This window comes from Nipponia nippon, unplaced genomic scaffold (assembly GCF_047370975.1).
Source record: "Nipponia nippon isolate SJK-2023a ecotype South Korea unplaced genomic scaffold, ASM4737097v1 scaffold_4, whole genome shotgun sequence".
NCBI lineage: Eukaryota > Metazoa > Chordata > Aves > Pelecaniformes > Threskiornithidae > Nipponia > Nipponia nippon.
Window position 1 is genome coordinate 13,390,584 of NW_028262358.1, and position 20,589 is coordinate 13,411,172.

The 20,589-nt window shown below is 45.1% G+C and overlaps 1 protein-coding gene across 1 annotated transcript; it reads right to left on the reverse strand.

The window, feature by feature from the left end:
• Positions 1-823: 823 nt before the first annotated feature.
• LOC104022135 (syntabulin) lies at positions 824-10,774 on the reverse strand. Its single transcript, XM_087774278.1, has 7 exons — positions 10,442-10,774; positions 9,694-9,765; positions 4,731-4,833; positions 4,561-4,624; positions 3,701-3,877; positions 3,051-3,200; positions 824-1,823 (listed from the first exon to the last, which is right to left on the reverse strand). Exons 1-7 carry the CDS (start codon positions 10,772-10,774, stop codon positions 824-826), a joined length of 1,899 nt encoding a protein of 632 aa, XP_087630404.1.
• Positions 10,775-20,589: the final 9,815 nt, after the last annotated feature.

Genomic DNA, 20,589 nt, shown 5'->3' on the forward strand with positions numbered 1-20,589 from the left:
TGTGGCTTCCTGATAGCCCCCTTCTGCCCAAAAGCCGCAGAGCAAGGCATGGCAGTGTCTGCCTTCACCTGACCTCTTCTGCCCTGGCTTGCCCAGGGAGACATCACACTTGCTTTGAGGAGGGGAAAACAGGAGGCCAGGGAGGCTTAAATGGCCAGAGGTGGTGTGGCAAGGCTGGGTGGAGCCAGACAAACCCCACCATTGCATCTGTTGGCTGGTGTTGCCCTCCTCTGATCTATGCGCAGCTCTCAAGGGTTGGACACAGGGAATTGGTGGTTTGATGCTCACGGTGGCATCTCAGTGGGCACACTGAGACTGCAGGACTCTGGGCCGGCTTAAACAAGGCCTTCTGGACCTCTGTTACGTGCCAGGAGACTGATCCTCTCCTGGCAGTGCAAAAATGAAGAGTTACGAGCTTCTGGAGGCAGAGCTTACACCCTGACACAGTGCCTCCTCCAGCTCTGCCGGGGCCCGATAGCTCAGCTGGGACGGGCTATTTTTTACAGCTTTGCTACAAGAAAACGCTTGCACATGTTGAACGTTTCTAACCTGCTTTACTGAACTTGCAATTACAAAGGAAATTTACAACAAAGCACTTAAAGAAACAGAAGTTAAAACACAATACATTTATACCTAGTATTTCAAAGGGCTTGAACGACTATCAGGTACAATTAAGACTTGGAAACAACATTAATATTCAAAGTGTACCCACACATACACTTATCACTGTAAAATGTTTCAAGACACTCAATCACATATATACAGCAGTATTCCTAAAAACACCAGTTGAAAACATCTTGTGAAACTACAGGGTTCAGCTTTTTCATTTTGAAACAAGGAACGTGGTTTTGAACAGATTTATAGCACAAGGCAAAGAGTCAAAAGCAAAATGGCGGACCAGGCCGCAGCCACAAAGCAATGCTCCGACACTGGAAACAGGATCTCTTCCTCCTCTGTCAGCGCTGAAAGCCCACAGGAGAGTTGGTACAAACGGGGCTGCTACAGCCAGAAGATCTCTGAGGAGACTGCTGCTGTAGTATCTCCTCCTTATTCCTGCCTGAGAGAAAGAACTGACATACCCACAGGCTGCAGCATCACGAGGTTCTGGAAAATCAAGTTCTTTCACAAAACGGTTTTCATTAACTCCGTGCTCCCCCTTCCTGCACGGAGACTCCAGAGGAGACAAAAGGATGGCAGAGCTAGGATCCCCTGGAGTTAAGTCCACTAGGATACCAGAATCACCGAAGCTTCCCAGAGAAAATTCACCCAGGGAATTCAGTGAAGAAGGTGGGCTTTGAGGACAGGCATCTTGAGCGCAGAAGGTGGTTTGAGTGACCTCCACATCCAGGCTATATGGCACCACATCCGTCTGGACGGCCCGTTCCACCATCACGCTGCTGATTTTCTCCTCCTCCTCCTCATTAAGAAGCAGCCCACTGTCTGCCACCTCCTCCCGAGCTTGGTCCTCTGTGATGTGGCTGCCCGGCACCGTGGCACACAGCTCTGACGGCTTCTCCTCGGAGGCACACGTGTACTCCAGGCACTGCTCATCTCTCTCGGAGCTGTTCCGAGCCATCTCCATCCTCTGCAGCAAAGACTCCAGCTTCTTGTTTTCAGTGCTTATGCTGATGTAGTATTGCTGAATTGTTTTGTCTTTCTCAGCCAAGCTCTTTTTCATGCTTTCAATAAGCTGCTGGAGCTCTTTAATTTCCCTTTTTGCTTCCAAGAACGCCAGCTCCATCTCCACATGATTACACTCTTCTTCAAGCCACTCTTCCTGCATCCGTCCCAGCTGAGCCTTGAGCTGCTCTATTTCTCTTTCCCTGGAGCAAAATAAAAAGGTTGTAACACTTGTGCTGACTGGGCAGTTCAAGAGTCAAGGGGAGGCTCCACCGCACTGGCATGGCTGTGCTGCAGAGATGCTCCCAGAAGGAAGCACATTCCTGCAGGCATCGTTTGCTGCCGCCTCTGAGAGAGCAGCCAGAGGTGTAAGCTGGCTGCCAAGACACGCCAGCTGCTTGCTAACTGGGGTCAGCCACCTCGCCACACAGCCAGCAGCCCTGTGGGCTGTGCTGGCATCCTGCACATTTTGAGGTGCAAGTGGTGGCCTCCAGCTTAGGTCCAAGCAGCACGGCGCTTAACATCTCCCCTACTGCCTCGCCCTGGAGCAAATGAGAAACAGCTGCCTGGAGGCGTCCCCTGTGCCCGCCAGCAGCTCCTCACGGACAGCCAGAGCCAGCGCTGGGCTCGCACAGCAGGACGGCTCGGGGCTGCAGGCACTGCCTTGCTTTGCACCCACCCAGCCCAGCGCGGAGCCAGAGGCTGCTGCCTGGACTTGCAAGCAAGGGGGGAGAGGGAGAGGGAGAGATCCAGCCCTCGCCGATGCAGAGGTCGGGCTGCCCCGAGCTGCACCAAGGGGTCCCTGGGACTCTGCCTTGGGGCTCCATTCAAACACCCCTGTGGGCCCGCTTGCCTCGTGTGTGCTGGAGAGCCGACTCTCTGAGGGCAGCGTTAGGAAAAGAGATGACAGCTCTTGCTGTCTAATGCACAGGGTCACTTCTTTGCTTAGCCTCCATACAAAGGGCTAGCGGGAAAAATGCAATATCCAAGTGCCGACAAAAGCACAAGTGGGCACGCTGGTTGGTGTGAGAGCTTTTCTTTCGTTAGGGGAGAAGGGAGACATTTGTAGTCATATTTCACTGAGTGAGACTAAGGTAATACGTGCTTGCAGGTAGAAACCGTTTTATGTCTAAAAGGTCTCAGTGCTAAATCAGATGGGTAAAAAATTATCTTTGAAAAATATTCGATTGGGAAAGTTCAAAAAAGGGAAAAGAGACGGCCATATTCATAACTAAACTGCACGGTACGTAGTCACTGCGCACGCTATGAAACCTGAAATACCTGAAACCAACCTAATCAGACTGATCACATTTCAGATTTCTTAATGACAACTTGCTGTGCTCAAGAAATGAGGAGAAACATTCAGGATTCGCACCTCTCAGTGCTCCTCAATAAATCTTTCTAACTCTGATCTCCAAAGTGAAAGATACCTTTCTTGACGCTTGCTCTCAGATTCCTTCAGCTTTGTTTTCAAACGCTGTACTGTATCTTCTTTCTGCTGCAGAGGAGTCAAACACTGTCCTGGATTTTCTGGCTTGATGCTGAGATTGTCACCACAAGAAAGAGATCTCCCTGATCGCCTGAACAGAAAATAAACAAACGAAACCATCACATAACATCCCTCCTACGGTTCTTCAGCCCTGGCAAAAAGAAAAACATCCCACAGACCGATACAAAGCTTGACTCATTTGGGGCTCCTCAGTGTCCGCACAAGGGACTCCCTCTGGCAAAGCAAAGTACCTGAGGCAACGGCTCATTTGCGGCTACAGTGTAAAAGGTACTAGTTGTTGTCCTTGTTTTCTGTGCCATTACATCAAATGAGACATGGCGCTTTGAAATACCTAGCCATCCCCTCACCCAAAACGGGTGCTGTGCCCAAGAGCAGGTGGCCGGGCCATGGGCAAGGGCACTCAGCTGCAGGCATGGCCAGGTGAGGCAGCGTATGGACCGAGCTCAGCTCCACACCTCAGTTACGAAGCTGAGCACCCTGAAACCAGGATTCATCCTATCTAGCTTTAGGTGTGTATCTGACGGGCTTGGCTGCTGAGTTGCCCAAGAGAGAGAGAGAGCGAGCACGCACCTGTACGAGCCTGAGCTGCTCTTGCTGTCTGAAGAAGCCTTGTAATTCTGACGGATGTTAGCAGGACTCGGCTGGGTTTTGCACACCGTTGACAAAGGGTCCTTTCCGCGGGAAGCAGGTGGGCTGGCTCTGGACTTGTAGCAGAAGGATCCAATATTCCGACCATCGGGGCCACGGCTGGAGGGGAACCAACATGGTTAAAACATGTTGCATGATCCTCATCACACAACCCCTTACATGTCTTATTTTACACACCAAGTTGTCTAAACACTAAGACAGACAGACAGCTGTGAGTGGCCGGGAAGCAAGAAAGTCCCAAAGTCGTCAGTCACTGCACGTTCTTGCACTGACTGCGGGGCTCTCACTCTGAATTACGTCATCTAGGGAAACCTCGGCCATTTTCACTTTTCTCTCTGGACAACACGGTTCCCAGTGACTCCATCAGATCACCCCCATTCCCTGAACCTCTGACTCCAGGAAATAAGGAGAGGACGGCAGCCTGGACCAGTGCCAAAAGAACCACGCTTCAGCCTTTCCCTTCCAGGCCTGCGGAGAGATTCCCATCCGTGGAAGTTTGCTAAGACTGCTTTCTGCTGAGAGAGAGAGCATCTTTCATGAAAGGTTCATTTCCATAGGTGACTGTGATCATTTTTTTCATTTGCATATAGTTCTAGTTCTGTAAAGGCTGGGCAAGGGTGTTGAAGAGGAAAGCGTCACAGGCAACTTCTTCCTACAGAAAATAAGGTCATGACCTGGAAAGGTACATGCCGAGCTGACAGGTTATTACAAAGAGAAAACAGGGATAAGACCAAAAGGTCAAGGTTCACTGGTTAGAAGCCCTGCTGTTACTTAACATATACCCACTTGTCTCCTCCTCCACTCCAGCCCATGCCTTTTCTGGCGTACCGGACTGGATCTCCCATGCTTGTTAGGAAGAAACAACACAAAAATACCAGTCGGCTGACCTGCCGCATTGACAGGTTTTGCACCAGCAACGCTTGCGCTATGCAGGAAAAACTGCTATGCTTACTTGTGAGAAAAAGAAGATCTTTTGCTTCCAGCAGCTGACGCATGGACTTGAGGCGCTGAAATACCGCCCGTGCTGCTTGAAGAGCTGACATTGGCTTTGCTTCCTGGAAGGGAAAAGGGAAGAGTAAAAACATGATGGAAATGATAACTCAAAGACTGTTTTCAAAATAACAGTGAATCACAATGAATCCTGCCTTTGTCCATCCCGTGTGAATTTCAGCAGTTGCATGAATTTTCAAACATCCCTGAGGACAAGCACCAAAGTATATAAACCACAGAACTTCCCTATCTTCTGACTCCATAAACATGACCTCTTCATACATATATATGTGTGTGTGTGTATATCTATCAGTCTTGATGCCAGGTTTTGCATATAGTCACCCAGTGAAACAGAGCTGTAACTAAAACAGGGCTGACAGAGACGGCTTGTCCTCAGAATGGAAAGCACTTATATTTGCTGCACTTCCTTGCCTTCAAAAGCATCCTGCTCTACGGCAAAGAGACCAAAACATGAACATAGAGGTTCACTACTCCCGTGCAGCAACTAGAGGAACAAGTGGCACGCTGTCTCTGTGGATGGCTTTATTTCGAGACCCCAGGGGAAGAGAGAGGGCCTGACTGCATAGGAAGTTCCAGCAAAGCCATTGGAAGCAGCTGGAAAAGTAGAGAGAACTCAGTTGTAATGCCCACTATTGAAAGGACCTGTATTTTTAAGAGATGCCCTTTAATTTGTCTTAAAACCTTTAACTCACAGCTATGTCTCCAGTTCCATTCTTTAACAGCATAAGCAGTACATTTCCAGGAAACACTAATGCTTTTTCTTTTTATTTAAAATGGGGTTGTTCCTGCAAGATTGTTTTGTACGCCACAAGCAATCTAGGAAAGAAAACCACACTGCTCACGTGCACTGACAAGCACAAGAAAACAAAGCTGCCAACAAGTGATGAAGTCTTGCTTTAACATCTCAGGCTTTTCTTCAGATAACACCCTTAAAAATGACGCATTTCAAGGGCAAAACAAAAGGCTCTTTCCAACAGAGACAGAAGGATGCTACTTTGCTACACCAACCTCATTAGAAACATTGAGACTGGAGGTTCAAGAAATAGAGAGTTGTATAACATGACACTCAACTTGCCTACAACAGTTTTCTAAAATGCATCTGTAAATCCACCAACGGACAAGTATCATTTCTAAGGAAGCACGTAGTGGCACCTCAGGAGATTTTTCGTACCCCTGGCAGTACTATTTGGTCTGCTTGAAGGGAAATGGACAGGCTGGTCAGAAGCACTTTTAGGAGCTGGAAAATGTCCCCTTTGGCAGGGACAACTTAGCAGCACACAGAAAGGGAGCCAGCTCTATCACAGACTAGGAAAACACCCCAGCCCGCCCATCACGGTGGTGGCAGAATTTAACAAAGGCCTTTCAGAGGCCCCTTCAACACATCTCCTAAAGCTGCTTCCAGTGCGCAAGGAGGAGAGAGGCTGGCTGGTGCACAGCAACGAACCGTGCAGGCACGCCTTCACAGCATGTATGCAAATGCATCGAGTCCCATGCTACACCTGATTCAGCTGAAAGCTTTTGCACAGTCACCCTTAATGTAAGACATTTGGCTTTCATTATAACGGGCATAAAACATTTTAAATCAGTTTGACCTGTTTTCAACAGGGAGGAGAAAACACTGCAATGACAAACATGTCTGGGAGGTAACTAATTAAACAACCCTGCAGTAGTCCCAGGATGAAAGGCAAAATTTGTCAGAAGCTAATCAAATATATTTACTGCACCGCACACCTTGAAGTGATTCAAAAAACTAAGAGAGTTCAAGTGTCATCTGCTGACAAGAACAGCAAAACCCTAGCCAGTATATTGATCGGCTGCCTAAACTATATTTTCGATAGTAACAAAGCCAAGGCAGGTCTGAGGGCAATGCATTTCAAGTTATGACTGCTTTTTTCCCCCAATTGCACTCTTATCATTAAGAAACACTAATGACAGATGTGAAGCCTGGGCTTTTGCAGCCTGTTCATCCTTAGAGGGTTTGCGGTCACACCATATTCTGCCAACTCTAGCAACGCTCACACCCTGTCGAGTGCCCAGATTTCCAAAGCCAACAGCTTACTATTCCTGACAGAATTTCAGAAGGGCGGAACAGGAGACCTGTAACGAAGCACCTCAGCGTGGAAGCAAGACAAGGCTGGGAATACCAATAAAATAAGAAACAAACCCTGCAGAATTTCCATTTCCTTCAAATACATTCTACGGAACGGTATATCTAAGACAGGCTGTTATAAAGTAGGCTTACTATTTTGTTATGTCACGTGAAAGGCAACATATTGCCAGCTCCTTGCGCTGTAGAGCACTAGGCTCTACAGTCTACACTTTTGGGCAAAGTCGGGCAACCTCTATCTAGTGGCTCTGCCAGATGCTGGGTTTTATTTTCTTTTCTTCATGGTGGGTTATTATTTATTGCAACAGGGACTGGACGTGCATTTCTCCCTTCTCCTAGGCTCCTCCTGAGCTCAGCATCAGAACACCAAATGAGGACCAAAACAGTGTGAAGGCATCAAAAAGACAGCTTTCCCAGGATTTAGGTATCTAGGTACAGAAAAGCCAGCAGAAGACCACTGTTTCAGCAGGCCAAATGTTCAAAAGGCCACCACAATCTGCAAAGACCCGCTCAGTTGTTCATGGTCAAGCATCCGCTTTGGAGCCCAGTAACCACCAGCTTACCCAATGCCCTCATACCACAGTGAAATCAAACAAGTGAGATTTGCATGACTAAGATCAAGACATGCCCCGAGCTTTCTATGCCTACATATAAAACCAGATATGGAAAGAGAAGGAACATATAGACGTATGCACTCAATACTGCTCCAAAAGTATTAACAGTAATCACTCTGAGGGAAAGAAAAACTTTGCGGTGGGTAATTTGGTCACCAAAAACCAAAGTTGAGAGACTACTGAATTTATTTAATTTAAAAGCAGAGCACCAAAAAAAAAAAAAAATCTCCTAAGGGAAGATTCAGAGTGGCCTCTTTCATATGCTCCGTATTTTTTCTGTGGAGGTGCAGTGGGCTGAAAACCACAGAAGACAGCTAGGAAGAGCAGAAAATTTGCTGCAGCAAATACACAAATTGCAAAGCATGTTCTAGCCTGACCTCACACCATTTTGAAACAAATACTTAAGAGTGTGCAGTGTGTACAGCATCGGTTTCTCTTTTTTGACTCATATTCCATACCGGATTAGCAGAGGAGAGGAAAAAACCTGCTTGAATCTACAGAAAGTCATTTTTTTGACTAAAGATCACATCGCATGCCATCTTCCACACCTGCCTCAATGCTGACCTCTAAACCCCAGTGCCCTTCCTACACCAGGAACTCAGCCATCTTTGCAGGGGCACGTCCCCACAATCCCCAGCAGACCTGCAGCTCGAGCAAAAGGCATCTGCAGCTAAAAGATGAATTGGCTGGCACGGGTCTTGGCCTCTCCAGCAGCCCAGAGGCTCAGGCGCTCCCTGCAAAAGTCCCATATCCGCATCCCCTGCTCACGCAGATTGGCAGTTAGAGCCGTGGCTCTCCCACAGACCAAGCGCAAGGCTAAGCTCGAGGTTGCAGGCATCCCGAGGCAACAATCTCCCTTGAACGGTGGCCGTCCCACTTTCTGTAAAGCTGGTGCGGTGATGGGACAATTCATGGGCCAGAGAGAGAGAGAAAGAAAGGAGTTATGGTGTGCCTGCTGGGAACTGGCTTCAAACCCCCAGGAAGACAGGTACTAAATTATACCAAGCGGAAGAGCTCCCTGGGGAGCAGACTCCCTGCATCCCCTCAGCCTGCTCAGCAGCCTGCTATTAGGCCACTCTTCTCCTTTGGGCTCAAGTCCATCCTCCAAAAGAGGCAGGCAAACAGAGCTAAGTACAAGTTTTCCCTTTACTGAACTAACCAACAGGGATCTCCTTTTATGTTTTTTTCTCTTTGTGAGGAAGGAGACAAGTGCCTAAGTGCAGAAGATTTGTGCCCGAGACCCTGAATTGCAGGTGGCCCATGCCGCCAGCCTAGAGCTGAGCTGGTCCTTCTTTGGGACAGAGGGGATTCAGGCTTTCGCCTTTTACTTGCCCATTCCTCCTTTGTAACTTGATGACTTCTGGTTTGGATCCTTCATTTGCGCTGTGAGGTCTGGATGCTTGCTGCAACCTGAGAGTCTGCTGAACAAACGGAGATACATGGTTTAGTGGTGCACTTGGCAGGGCTAGGTTTAAGGTTGGACTTGATGACCTTCAAGGTCTTTGCCAACCAAAACGATTCTCTGATTCTATGTCTTGAGAGGCCACAGCCCAACCGCTACTTGCCTACGTCTCTACGGAGCAACATCAGCAAGAATTCTTTAGAAGGGGGTGGACCGTAACATTTGTGACACAGAATTAAAAGGTCGCTTTCCCAGGTCACTTTCATTCAACAGGAACTTGTAGATTTGGGTTCAAAAATACAAAACACTGTCAAGCCAAAACAGTCTTTGTAGCTGCTACACTTTGCTTATTCGCCTTTGAAAGACATACTTGGCTATGGGAACATGTTTTCCACATCAATTCAACTGAATCTGTTGAAATTCAAACTTTAAATCTAAAACATATAAATTCCAAACAAAAAATAATAGCGCTATGCTAATCATTTTTACCTTACTTTTTAAGCATCCTTTGCTCCAAATATATCTATTCTGATTAGATTGCAGTATTATCTCTCGGAAGTTAGAGAGCACTTCTTTCACTTCAGTGCAATTCACTTAGCTTATGTCCTGAAAATACTGCACTCCTGCTGGCTAACAGAAGTCACAGTGCGACACGAGCGACAGAATCTCTCTGTGCAATGCCAGACGCCTTGGGCAGTGGTCCTCAGAAACAGGACAAACAGAGAGTGCCTAAGCTTGTCAGGGATGGACAGAAGAGGAAAAGGCACCTAATTAGACCTACTTGAAGATCCAAGCACAAGCCTCCAACACAAACGTTCTTCTGCAACTCAATGTCTAGGACTGACTTTTCTTTCTGTTAAAAACAAAACAAACAAAAATAAACCAGGGAGAAATAAGAGAGACGGAGACTGTACTTGGCTTCAGCAAGGGCTAACAGCAGAGCTGTCAGAGACCTGATGAGGAACACAGGAGACTGGGGTGGGATTCATCTGACTAAACGTGGATGTCTCTCGTGTAGACACCCGTGTCCGAGCCAACCTTGGGCCCATTTGTAGGCAACGGAGAGTTAGTCAGTATAACCAGTGAGTTCAAGGCACTGTTTAACTTATCCTAAAAGAAATGCTTACATATTTGGTCAGAAAGACCGCGCACTACATTCACGGATTTTATTCAGTCTGTCTCCTTTAAAACAACACAGGACCTTAGTCCACTTGTGCAGGCGGAGACGATTCCAACTACCTTACAGATACACCACTGAGGTCAGGTAAATGACAGTCCATCCCTGCTCTAGCCCATTTGGCTCAAGACTGTCAATTTCCATCTCCCTCACCTCCAAAACAGCTCCCGTAACCCCCAGAAGAAGGGAAAGGGCAGATTCACCCGTTAAAGCTCTTCCACTGCCTCCGAGCGATGGCACCAGTCTCTGGAGCAGAGACACAGAGCCAGTCCCCAGCCGCAGCCCACAGCTCCGCAAGGTCCTCTCAGGACACCTGCAGATTCAAATCTCACCTCTCCTGAATCACAGCTACCGAGGGATTGATGCCAGACAGAGGAGCTCCAAGGGCATCTGCTGGCTGCGCCGCGTCCGTTGGCCCAACTGGCAGGAACCGTTCCACAACTGCCACCGGGACCCAGGTGTTCTGAAGCACGCGGGGGGGGGCTGGGCTATGCAAATGGCGGATCCCCCAACAGCCGCTTCCACCCCACCGCCATCCACCAGACCTCCCAGCGCCGGTCGCCTTCCAGACCTCCCAGCACCCACTGCCACAGCACACCAAACCTTTGCAGGGTGACGCCCCTCCAGCCTCAACTCCAGGACGCAAGCTGTGAGGACAGCACGGCCTTGAACCCGCACAGGGCATCCTCGCTCCTGCAGGGCGAGACGTGCACGTTCAGCTCCCTCTCAAAGAGTAAAAAAGAACATTACAAGCCATCATAGCTTTAACTCACTTAAACCAGACACAGAAGATGTTTCCGTGATCCTAGCTTTATAAATACAAAAATACACGCTTTAGACAATTCTGATTAATTGGAAGAAATCACACTAGATAATCTGAACATTACTTGAAAGGGGGTTTACTACTTAAGCAAGCTGGGAGGGGACTTTGTCAGCTGGGAATCCATCAGCAAGCACTTGAATCTTTAAGGGAACCAAGTTTTGTAACTTTGAATGGATATTTTTCATCATAAAACCATTCACTCTAAGCAGGAGAAGATGACTCACTGTATACGAGCACTCAGCTATTCACATACACCTTTTTAAGAAAAAACAAAAAAAATAGTGCCACTAAGGGGCATTTGAGACAGAAGGGAGATGTGGGTACTCCTTCCAGAAATACAGGCAGCCCAAAGACATTGTCCTCCTGTCCCACAGAGAGCATCCCAAAAGAAGACTGAGCTCCCCAACAGGCCTTGCATGACTGCAATCCCTCCCCACAGAGCCCAAAGAGAAACAGGATCCTTCTGAAAAATCCCAGTCCTCAGCACTTGAATGGTTTCAGAGCAAAAATCCGGACAAGAACAGGAGAGCCCCATCTGAGGCTCAACAAAGCCACGCTTCACGCACAGCCTGGGAAAACCAGAGCCACTAGATGAACTCAGAGCTTTTACAGAAGGCCTCAGATCTCCCGGCATCAGTGCCGAGAGCAGCTTCCATAGGCCAAGCACAGGGATGGAGAAACAGCCTGGCAAGAGCAAGGAGTCCTTTCCAAGGGCTGCAGGCAGCTTGCACCACACAGGGGGTCTTAGGCAAGCTGCTTGTCAGGGACAGGGTCTAGGAGGAGGCTCTTCCACAAATGCCATTCTCACGGTGAGTGCCTTGAGAACACCAACTTGCTGCTCGCTCTCTTCCTCTACAGAGGCTAAACCAGCTGCCCAGTCATAGAATCATTAGGTCGGAAAAGACCTTGAAGATCATCAAGTCCAGTCCAGCAGTAAAATATGCAGGAGGGCTCAGTGCATACAGAATTATTTTCCGGAAACACTTTTGTGTAAAAAAAAATCAGCAGCAGCATCTTTGTGTAGGCCCAAAATGAAAGGCAAAGAGGAGGAAAAGGAAAAGTAAATGAGACAAAGGAATAGGGTCAAAAACTGCCACAACTGTATTTGTTAGACTCTGTGTTAGACAAGATCTCAGAAACCTTTTTGTCCCAAATAAAATTATGAAGTCCACTTATAAGAAAGGCAGAAGAGAGAGATTAAAATTTCACGGGAAATAAATGTTGCATACGATTGGATTTGAATGTCAGGGTGGTTACGTTGGCTCCTATCAGGTGTGGGACGGAAGTGAAGCATTCACACCATGTGCTTACATCTGGGAAAGATGACGTGCTCAAGTGCTTCCTCCCTTTCTATTGCCAAGGTGTTGTTTTAAAAAGCAGATGTAAAGCCTTCCAGAAGCACAAGTAATTGTCCAGTGTGTATCTGCTCTTTGCCAAATATTGAGCTGCTTAAGAATCTAATGCTCAAGTTAACGCCATCCTCATCAGGTTTAAGTTACTCAGGAAACCTGGGCTTTTGCTGTTCCTCTTTTCACTTGCAATTGGCTCTGCACCCCTGAGACAATTTCTGATTTCCACTTATCAATAAACATGGCCACACCAAGAGATTGCTTATTATTAATTGAAATACTTTAAGGAGGCACAAAAGAAATAAATATATGGACAACTTATGGTCATAGGCAAGATGCTCCATCCCTTGTTAGCAACTTACTTCACTCGATCCATCTTCAGAACATTTTCTTGTTCTACAACCAATTATTTAATCTACAGGTGTAGCTCCTTTCCTAATTTCAGTATTCTTACGCACCTGATACCACCCACATATTTAATTATCTGAATATTCCCAGGAATGGAAGCATGAATCTTCCCATCTTCACTGCACAAGTAAGGTTATGACTGATTGCAGGATGGGAGCATGGGGTACTCTGATTACGTCCTGCATTTGTAACTGGGTTAAATGGTCTTTGACATACCCTTCTTCTTAATAATCCCTCCCCCAGAAAAGGTGCAGTCTTGGAACGTGGGTGATAAAGTACTGCTAAATAAGTCACAGCAGAAAGAGAGACACATTACACTGAGCTCACCAGTCTTCTCATCGCTCTCACCTTTGCATGGTCCTGCTTTTAAAATGAAGTACACCAATTTATTTTAGGGATCAGTCAAGTCAGATTGCTACCTCCAAATTCAAGTTTTCTGTTAAACAACAGAAACAGGGTTTTTTTTTAAACAACAAAAAAATGTGGCTTTGCCTTAGAATACATAGTACACCAGCACTATTTCAAAAAGGGTTTCAACATAAGAGGTAGAAGTACCAACTAGCAGGTAGAAAGAACAATGAATCTCTGTGCATGCCATAGGATCTATTCAAGTTAGCACATTCTCTAACTTGGTTTTTGCATTCTGTACCGTTGTTCCTGAACATCGGGGACAAGAAGTTCTATTATTTTTCCCACTGCTTGCAGAAATTTGGTACAGAGAATGAACAAAAGCCAGACAAATACAAGTTACAATGTTGTTGGATAAATGCATCAGTAAAACACGGCTTTCTAATATTTTATCAGCCTTCCCAAGATAAAACAAAGTCCTATCATTGCATCCTTCTGCAGTCACAAAGGTGAAGTATATTTCCAGCATTACCTCTAAGACAATCCTCTCGGAGAACTTATATACTAACTCATCTGTTTTTCAAGTGAAGCACATACATATATATACCAGAGTCAGACACTATTAGTCCCACACTGTCATACTGAAGAGGAGGAGTGAGTGACAAAAGATCTGTAAAAGATGTCCATAATGTAAACTAAATCAGAGCTTTTATGTTTTGTTTTTAAAACAACCAAAGCAACTCTGCCTTTAGAATACAGACACATATGGAAGTAGAGTAGCAATAGGGATAGACTTAGCTGTTATTTTTACACTAATGGATTAACTAGCCACCACTCCTTGCTTGCACAGGGTGTCCCCTAAAATAAGCTTCTGGACATTAAGTGTCCTGGGAATCTAATCCTCGCACACCAGACAATACAAAAAATCAGCAGGAAGAGCATTACGTGTTAACACTTAGACATTTTTAACAGCTAGACATAATTTGCAGCTAAGACCTGCATTTCCTCTCTGATCTGTTTGGCTTGTTTAGCTCTAATTGTAATATTCCCAAATGCCCAGCGTCATTTCCCTTGTCTCCTTTTTTGTTAACTATCACCAGCTCCAACGCTGATTAAGAAAAACCACCAGCCCCTGCTCAGTACTCACAACCAATTTAAGGCTAGTACAGTCTGCTCCACCCACCTCTCCTAAAAATCCTAATAGTCCTAAAACCTTCAAAGATTAATGTGTTCAGACTGGACATCCTACCCCAAGGCTCATTCACTCATCACTTGACAAATTCACCAGCAAGAAGTGGAAAAGATTGTATGGCAACACATGCTGAGTACAACATCACTTACTACGACTCAAAGTTAAACGGCATTTTTAATTGAATAGTGATTGTTAAAAGCTACTTTTTTAATATTTTTATTTCTAGGAACACATTATAAGTGAAATGGAGGTACACAGACAGATAGCAAGATAGGGCAGGAGAAGCACAAATTTTGCCTTGTAACTACTTACCTACAGATCTGGGTGACGCTCTGTTTAACGGAAAAAAGTCTGGGCAACAGGGAATCACAGTCCCTGGGGCCGGAACAGACCTTCCGAGACCATCTGTCCAACCCCCTGCTCAAGCAAGTTGATCTGGAGCAGGCTGCCCAGGACTGTCTCCAGTTGAGTTTTGAGTGCCTCCGTGGGTGGAGACTCCACAACTTCTCTGGGCAACCTGCGCCAGTCTCTGACCACTGTCACAGTAAAAAAAGTGTTTGCTTGTGTTCATACAGAATTTCATGTTCTTTAATTTCTGCTCATTGCCTATTGTCCAACAAATGTAGGTGCTCTATGTGGTGAAAGCCTCTGAGATTTTCCCATTAATTTGAAAAGACTGAAGTTTTAATGCCTGACTTCTCAGTGATTGCCCCTCTTGAAATACAATCCATTGCAGTTCAACTGCTGTATAATCCAAAATGTTATGATTTTACCCAGATTAGTAACAGATGGCCAGATATTTTATCAGAATGAAAAAGAAGAACTTTTTTTTATAATCTGCTGCTACCTGGAATGGTTAGCACTGAACCAAGCTGTGAATGACCGACAGCCAGCCTTTACAAGGTTCGGGAGCTGACCCTAACTGCAGCTCACCTAGGTCTCCTTTCATGCAGTGGTGCTTACACCTCTGCTCTGCAGGCTCCTTGAGGTGCTAAAGGGACAGTCTGGGACAGTCGTAATAGTTTATCTCAACAGTTTCATGCGAAACTTCAGCAATTCCATGGGCTCTAAGACAGCTCCAACAGTAACCTCAGCTCACTCAGTAAACTGGCCCAAGTGTGCCCACGACACCAAAGCCAAGAAAGTAAAGACCAGAACTTTTGCCAGAAATGCTGATCAGGTGCCCTTCTTGAATTACGATGCTCACAGACATTTAAGTACATCTCTGTGTTACTTTAAACATGCAAGCCTTTTAGAAGTTATTGACACAACTCTTGTCCAAGATTTCCTTCTTTATGCACATGTCTTTGGAAGTTTATCAGAACGTTGCAGCTTGCAGCTCCAGATTTTGAATCCTTGCACTAAGCGTTCTAATGGAAGTCAAAAAATGAGATGAGAAAGACTGTCAAAGAAAGCAAACAGTTCCCACTATTCATAACAAGATGTGGACATGTGCTGCAGGAATTCAGGATGGATCTTTGCAGGAGGAGTATACCAAGAACGTGAATATGGAGAAGTGTTTATGCCCCTGTTTATTCAATTACCAAAACTGTAGGATTCAGCACAGCACCTTGATACAAAACTACAACTACAGTTAACTAAGTGTTTTGTGCCTTTTTGCGAGGCCATTTTCTGCAACACATTTTCTATTGCTTTTAATATTGCATAAATGAGTCACATCCAAAAGAGGGAACAACTTCTAAAATCCTGAAATTAAAAGGCTTGTACTTTCCTCCTGGAGTGGGTGTTATATATTTTCCTTAATGTTCCTGTCCTCTCCCTCCTTTCCTGGGAAAGCAGTCACAGATTTTAAGTGAAATTCACCTATAACACTGCTGTGATTTGGATTTAGTGCACAATAAAAACCATTACCAACTATGCCAAATGAATAACATCTTCATGATTATAAATCTTTCAGAGGTTTAGCAAGATGCAGTGATAATGCATTCCAGGATTAAGTATGGTTCACTATGCAAACAACATAAATTATGAATTATATCCCAATCTAATTTGCTAATACTTCAAGATCTGAAGATGGCTTATATCCATATAGCAATGCCTTAGGCTGTTAGAGAAAAAAAAGCTATGTCGTATTTCATATTTTGAAGTACAGAAAAGAAAGATGAAGTGATGTTACTGGAGTAGGAAAAAAGCAATGGAGCTTGGGAACAGCCTAAAAAAAAGTCCCAGGTCTCATTCTCAGTGCTACCCCACTCTGACAATTCCTGAATTATCTAAATATTTGCGTGAGAGTTACTTCTGAGGTTCAGCATGTTCCAAGAAAACAATCCTGGAAACAGATAAATTTTCGGCAAAATGACAGGCATTTTGAAGACGCACACTGACTGATGTATTTGCCTGCAAAAATGTAGCACAAGACAGAGTCTGTAAAAGATAGTGCTAGGCTGGATTTTTGTCTCTCATGACTCTCATAGCTCCTGCTACGTAGTCATTATCGCAAGGCGTTTCAGATAAATAAAGTAGAGATTATCTTCATGAATCAGTAAGGGCTTATTGTATGTCACTTAGTATGCCTATTCTGTATGTTCTATGTATGTGTTCGTGTAGAGAGTGCCTGTACAGAGAGAAAGACATGGTTGTGCTTCCTGTGTCCGCACACTTTTTTGTGCGTAGATAATGTATCATCTTCTGACTAGAGAGAGGAAAAAAGCCTCAGCGAGATGAGATCAGCTGAGGCTTTTCTTCCTGGCCGTGGATGTTCTGTACAGACCGTGTGTGTGTGGGTGGGTGGGTGTATTCTCGAAAGACATGTATTTACATGTATCTCTATACATCTCTCCCTATTGATTCTGTTTATACTTGCTGCGTGTTTTCTGTATATATTCTATGCATATAAAGATATCTAGATGGTGTCCTAGATGTGTGTATTTTATATCTGGACAGAAATTGCCTCACTCAGGTAATGCAGGGCTTGTTTTGTACGTGGAATATACGCAGCTTACAGATAATGTAAATGAAATGAAGAAAGCTTCAGCTAAGCAAGGTGAGGCTTTTTTGTTTCCATGTAAAATGAATACTCTCTTGTTTATGTCCTGTTCACAGATGCAAAAACCTCAGCCAGACTCTTCCGAGTGTAGGCAGTAAACATACTGTCGAGTTCTATGCAAGATATAGATGGAAAGCAGGGACATAGTCCAAACCCTTTTGTCCGTCCGCCGAGTCTCTGCTGCCTGAATGTCTTCTAGCTTCAGCCTGGGGAGCTCGGCTGAGCCTTCTGTGCTGCCGCAGATGTGGACTTGGTGCTGCTTGTGTATCTCTTGGGTAGCAGGCGAACAGCGAGGGCAAGGTGAGAGTGACCAGAGGAGCAGAGGAGCGGCTCCCGGGTGAAACGGGCGCTCCACCCTGGGGCTTTTTGGGAGCAGTCCACCCCAGGGCTTTTTCGGAGTGCTCCGCCTCAGCGTGGCACAGGGAATAGTAAATATGTACATTACACTGGTATCCAGTATGTATATATATACACAGAATGATCTCAAGCTGGAGAAATAATTTAAAAGAAATGCAATAATGTGTAATTAGCTGTATTCTATGAAATGAAGAGTAACCAGCTACCTTATTCATCAGCTTTTATGAAACGGTTTTGCAGAAACAGGTCTTGGGGCTGTAATACCTGACAACTGAATGTGCTTTGGCTGTATTTCAGGAACAGTAGTTACAAAAAGCGGTCCTAGTGGTGTATTTTATTAACCAGATGAGTGTAGGTTAACCACGCAGCAGTAGCTTATGTCTGTCCAGATAGGGCAATGCCTTACCTGGAGCTTTGTTTGGGCAATGACCTTGTGAAAAAGGCTTGAGTTCCAGACAAGCGCATCAGCGATCAGATGCATGTATTGAGTGAACGCTTGCAGGACATAATTTCTTACTTTCACACTTTCTCTAAAATCCTAACCACCACCAGTAACTTTCAACCAAATATTCACCGTGTTGTTAACACACATTTTATTTACACTTTTTTCACATATCATCAGCACTGGAATCGAATTAATAAATTAAATACACATTTTGTACACAATGCACCACAACTTAAAGAAACCGCCCTACACATACGCAAACAACAAAGCAATGAACGATCAACAAACAACATAAAAACAAACAAGAAAAAAAATCAAGCAACACACAAACAACTAAAAGCAAACAAGAAACAAACAAACAACTGTTCCTGTAGCACTGACGTGTCCGTGGCACTGAAGCTGCCAAGATGGTCGCCACTAACAGCCAAGGACAAAAGACATCGTCCTAACTTTACTGTTAATTCTTCCTAGACGTATACAGGTAACTATCATCTGCAGCACAGCGTAAATGCCCTTGATCACCTTGTTAAGGCAAAAGGAGCAGGCACCAGGCACACCTAAGTCGTAGCCCAAGACACCTTGCTTAGCTACACCCCCACGGGTATTCAGCAGTAGCTAACATTAAGCAATAAGTGTAAACTTCACTTGTAACAACACCTAGGGTAGGTAAATCTTGTGCCAGCCACTGCAGTCACACAAGAGACCCAAACTGACTATAATACGGTGTAAAGAGTAATAATGTTATCAAGGCAACTAAGATCAAAATGTAACTGAGCTGTCATAAGCCTAAGACGCACCTAAAGCCATCCTCAAGATGATCTTAGCATCCATGATTAATTAAACTCCACGAAAGCTAACACAGAAACTGAGATTACATACCCCACTATGCCTAGCCCTAAATCTTGATATTTTGCCAAAGTATCTGCCTAAGAAATACAAGCGCAAACTCTTAAAACTCTAAGGACTTGGTGGTGCCCCAAACCCACATAGAGGAGCCTGTTCTAGAATTGCTAACAATCCACCCAGCCGTCCCTCGCCAGGACAGACTACATACCTCTGTCTCCAGCTCACCTCCCCTTAGAGCATAACAGTAAAAATAATAGCCTCAACCCCACTAAGAAGGCAGGTCAAGGTACAGCTTATGAGACAGAAGAAATGGGCTACATTTTCTAAAACAGAAAACCTACTGAAAGAGACGTGAAATCATCCCTATAAGACAGATTAGCAGTAAAGCAGGACAATAGAGCCCCCTTAAATTGGCCCTGGCACACGTACATACAGCCCACCATGCTCCTCACAAGCCGTAAACCCCTATAGCTAACGTGCCTGTCAGCTGAAGATGAAGTAAGTTGCAACAACATAAGTGTACTGAAAGGTGTACTTAGCATATCAAGACATAGCTATAACCTGAAAGCCTTCAGCTTACACCTGAAAGATGTCTGCTACCCACCAGATCCTCTTGAAGCCCAACTCTAGCCCAGCCAAACCACAACTAGAAATGATCACCAAACTAAAACATTCTTTCCACTTAGTATAGGCAATAGAAAAGGTGCTTGGTGCAAGAGATTTGTATTGTAAGGCAACGATGAAATAGTAATGAAAACGCAAGCAATAAATAGCAAAGATAAACCCTTGTACCTCTTGCATCATGATTTAGCAAGAACAACGAAATGAATTTAAGCTTGCCGTCTGAAAACCCAAGTGAGCTACTTACAAGCAGCTATCACTGAGTGAACCCGTCTCTGTTGCAAAAGAATGGGATGACTTGTTAGTAGAGGTGAAAAGCCAATCACGCTGGGTGATAGCTGGTTGCCTGTGCAATGAGGCCAAGTCCTCTCTCAATTTTCCTCCACAGACATTCAATCTAGGCCCTGTGTAGTAAATCACGAGCAATTTAAAGGGGATGCAGCTCCTTCAGAAAAGAACACAATCTCCCCTAGCAGATAACTACTCAACTCTCAGTCCCCACACTGTAGGCCTTTAAGCAGCCACCCACAAAGAGTGCTTCAAAGCTCCACACCAGAAGTCCAGAAACAATAAGACTCCCTTATCACCAACAGGCCAACCTATAATAATAGGAGAATTAATACTAAAATGAGTAACTAGGGGCCTCCCCCTCTCAAGCACAAGCTTACATCATCACATTATTAACAGATTACAAATAATATCTCAATTTTAACAGGATTCGATATTAAACCCACCCTGTTAACCCAACTCAGGAGTGTCTATTAGAAAGACTAAAATCTGTAAAAGGAATTAGGCAAACTCAAGGCCCGACTGTTTACCAAAAACATAGCCTTCAGCTGACCAAGTATTGAAGGTGATGCTTGTCCTAACCCTAACTGTCTCTTACAGATAACCAGTGAACTTGATCTTCCCATGAAAAAGCAGGAATATATAAAGATGAGAAGACCCTGTGGAACCTAAAAGTCAGCAGTCACTACACACAAGCTCAAGCCCACCAGGTTCACTACCCCCTCCACCCCAAAATGTTGGCCTGCATTTTTTGGTTGAGGCGACCTTGTAGAAAAACAAATCCTGCAAAAATGAGACCACACCTCTTAACCAAGA

What these genes read in the sequence shown, in the direction of transcription:
- LOC104022135 (XM_087774278.1), bottom strand. Translation starts at nt 10,774, where the DNA reads ATGCCCTGTGCGGGTTCAAGGCCGTGCTGTCCTCACAGCTTGCGTCCT. An exon ending in AGATCTTCTTTTTCTCACAA is followed by an intron (nt 4,625 to 4,730) that starts GTAAGCATAGCA and finishes CTTCCTAACAAG; the next exon opens with CATGGGAGATCCAGTCCGGT. An exon ending in GAGAGCAAGCGTCAAGAAAG is followed by an intron (nt 1,824 to 3,050) that starts GTATCTTTCACT and finishes ATTTTGCTCCAG; the next exon opens with GGAAAGAGAAATAGAGCAGC.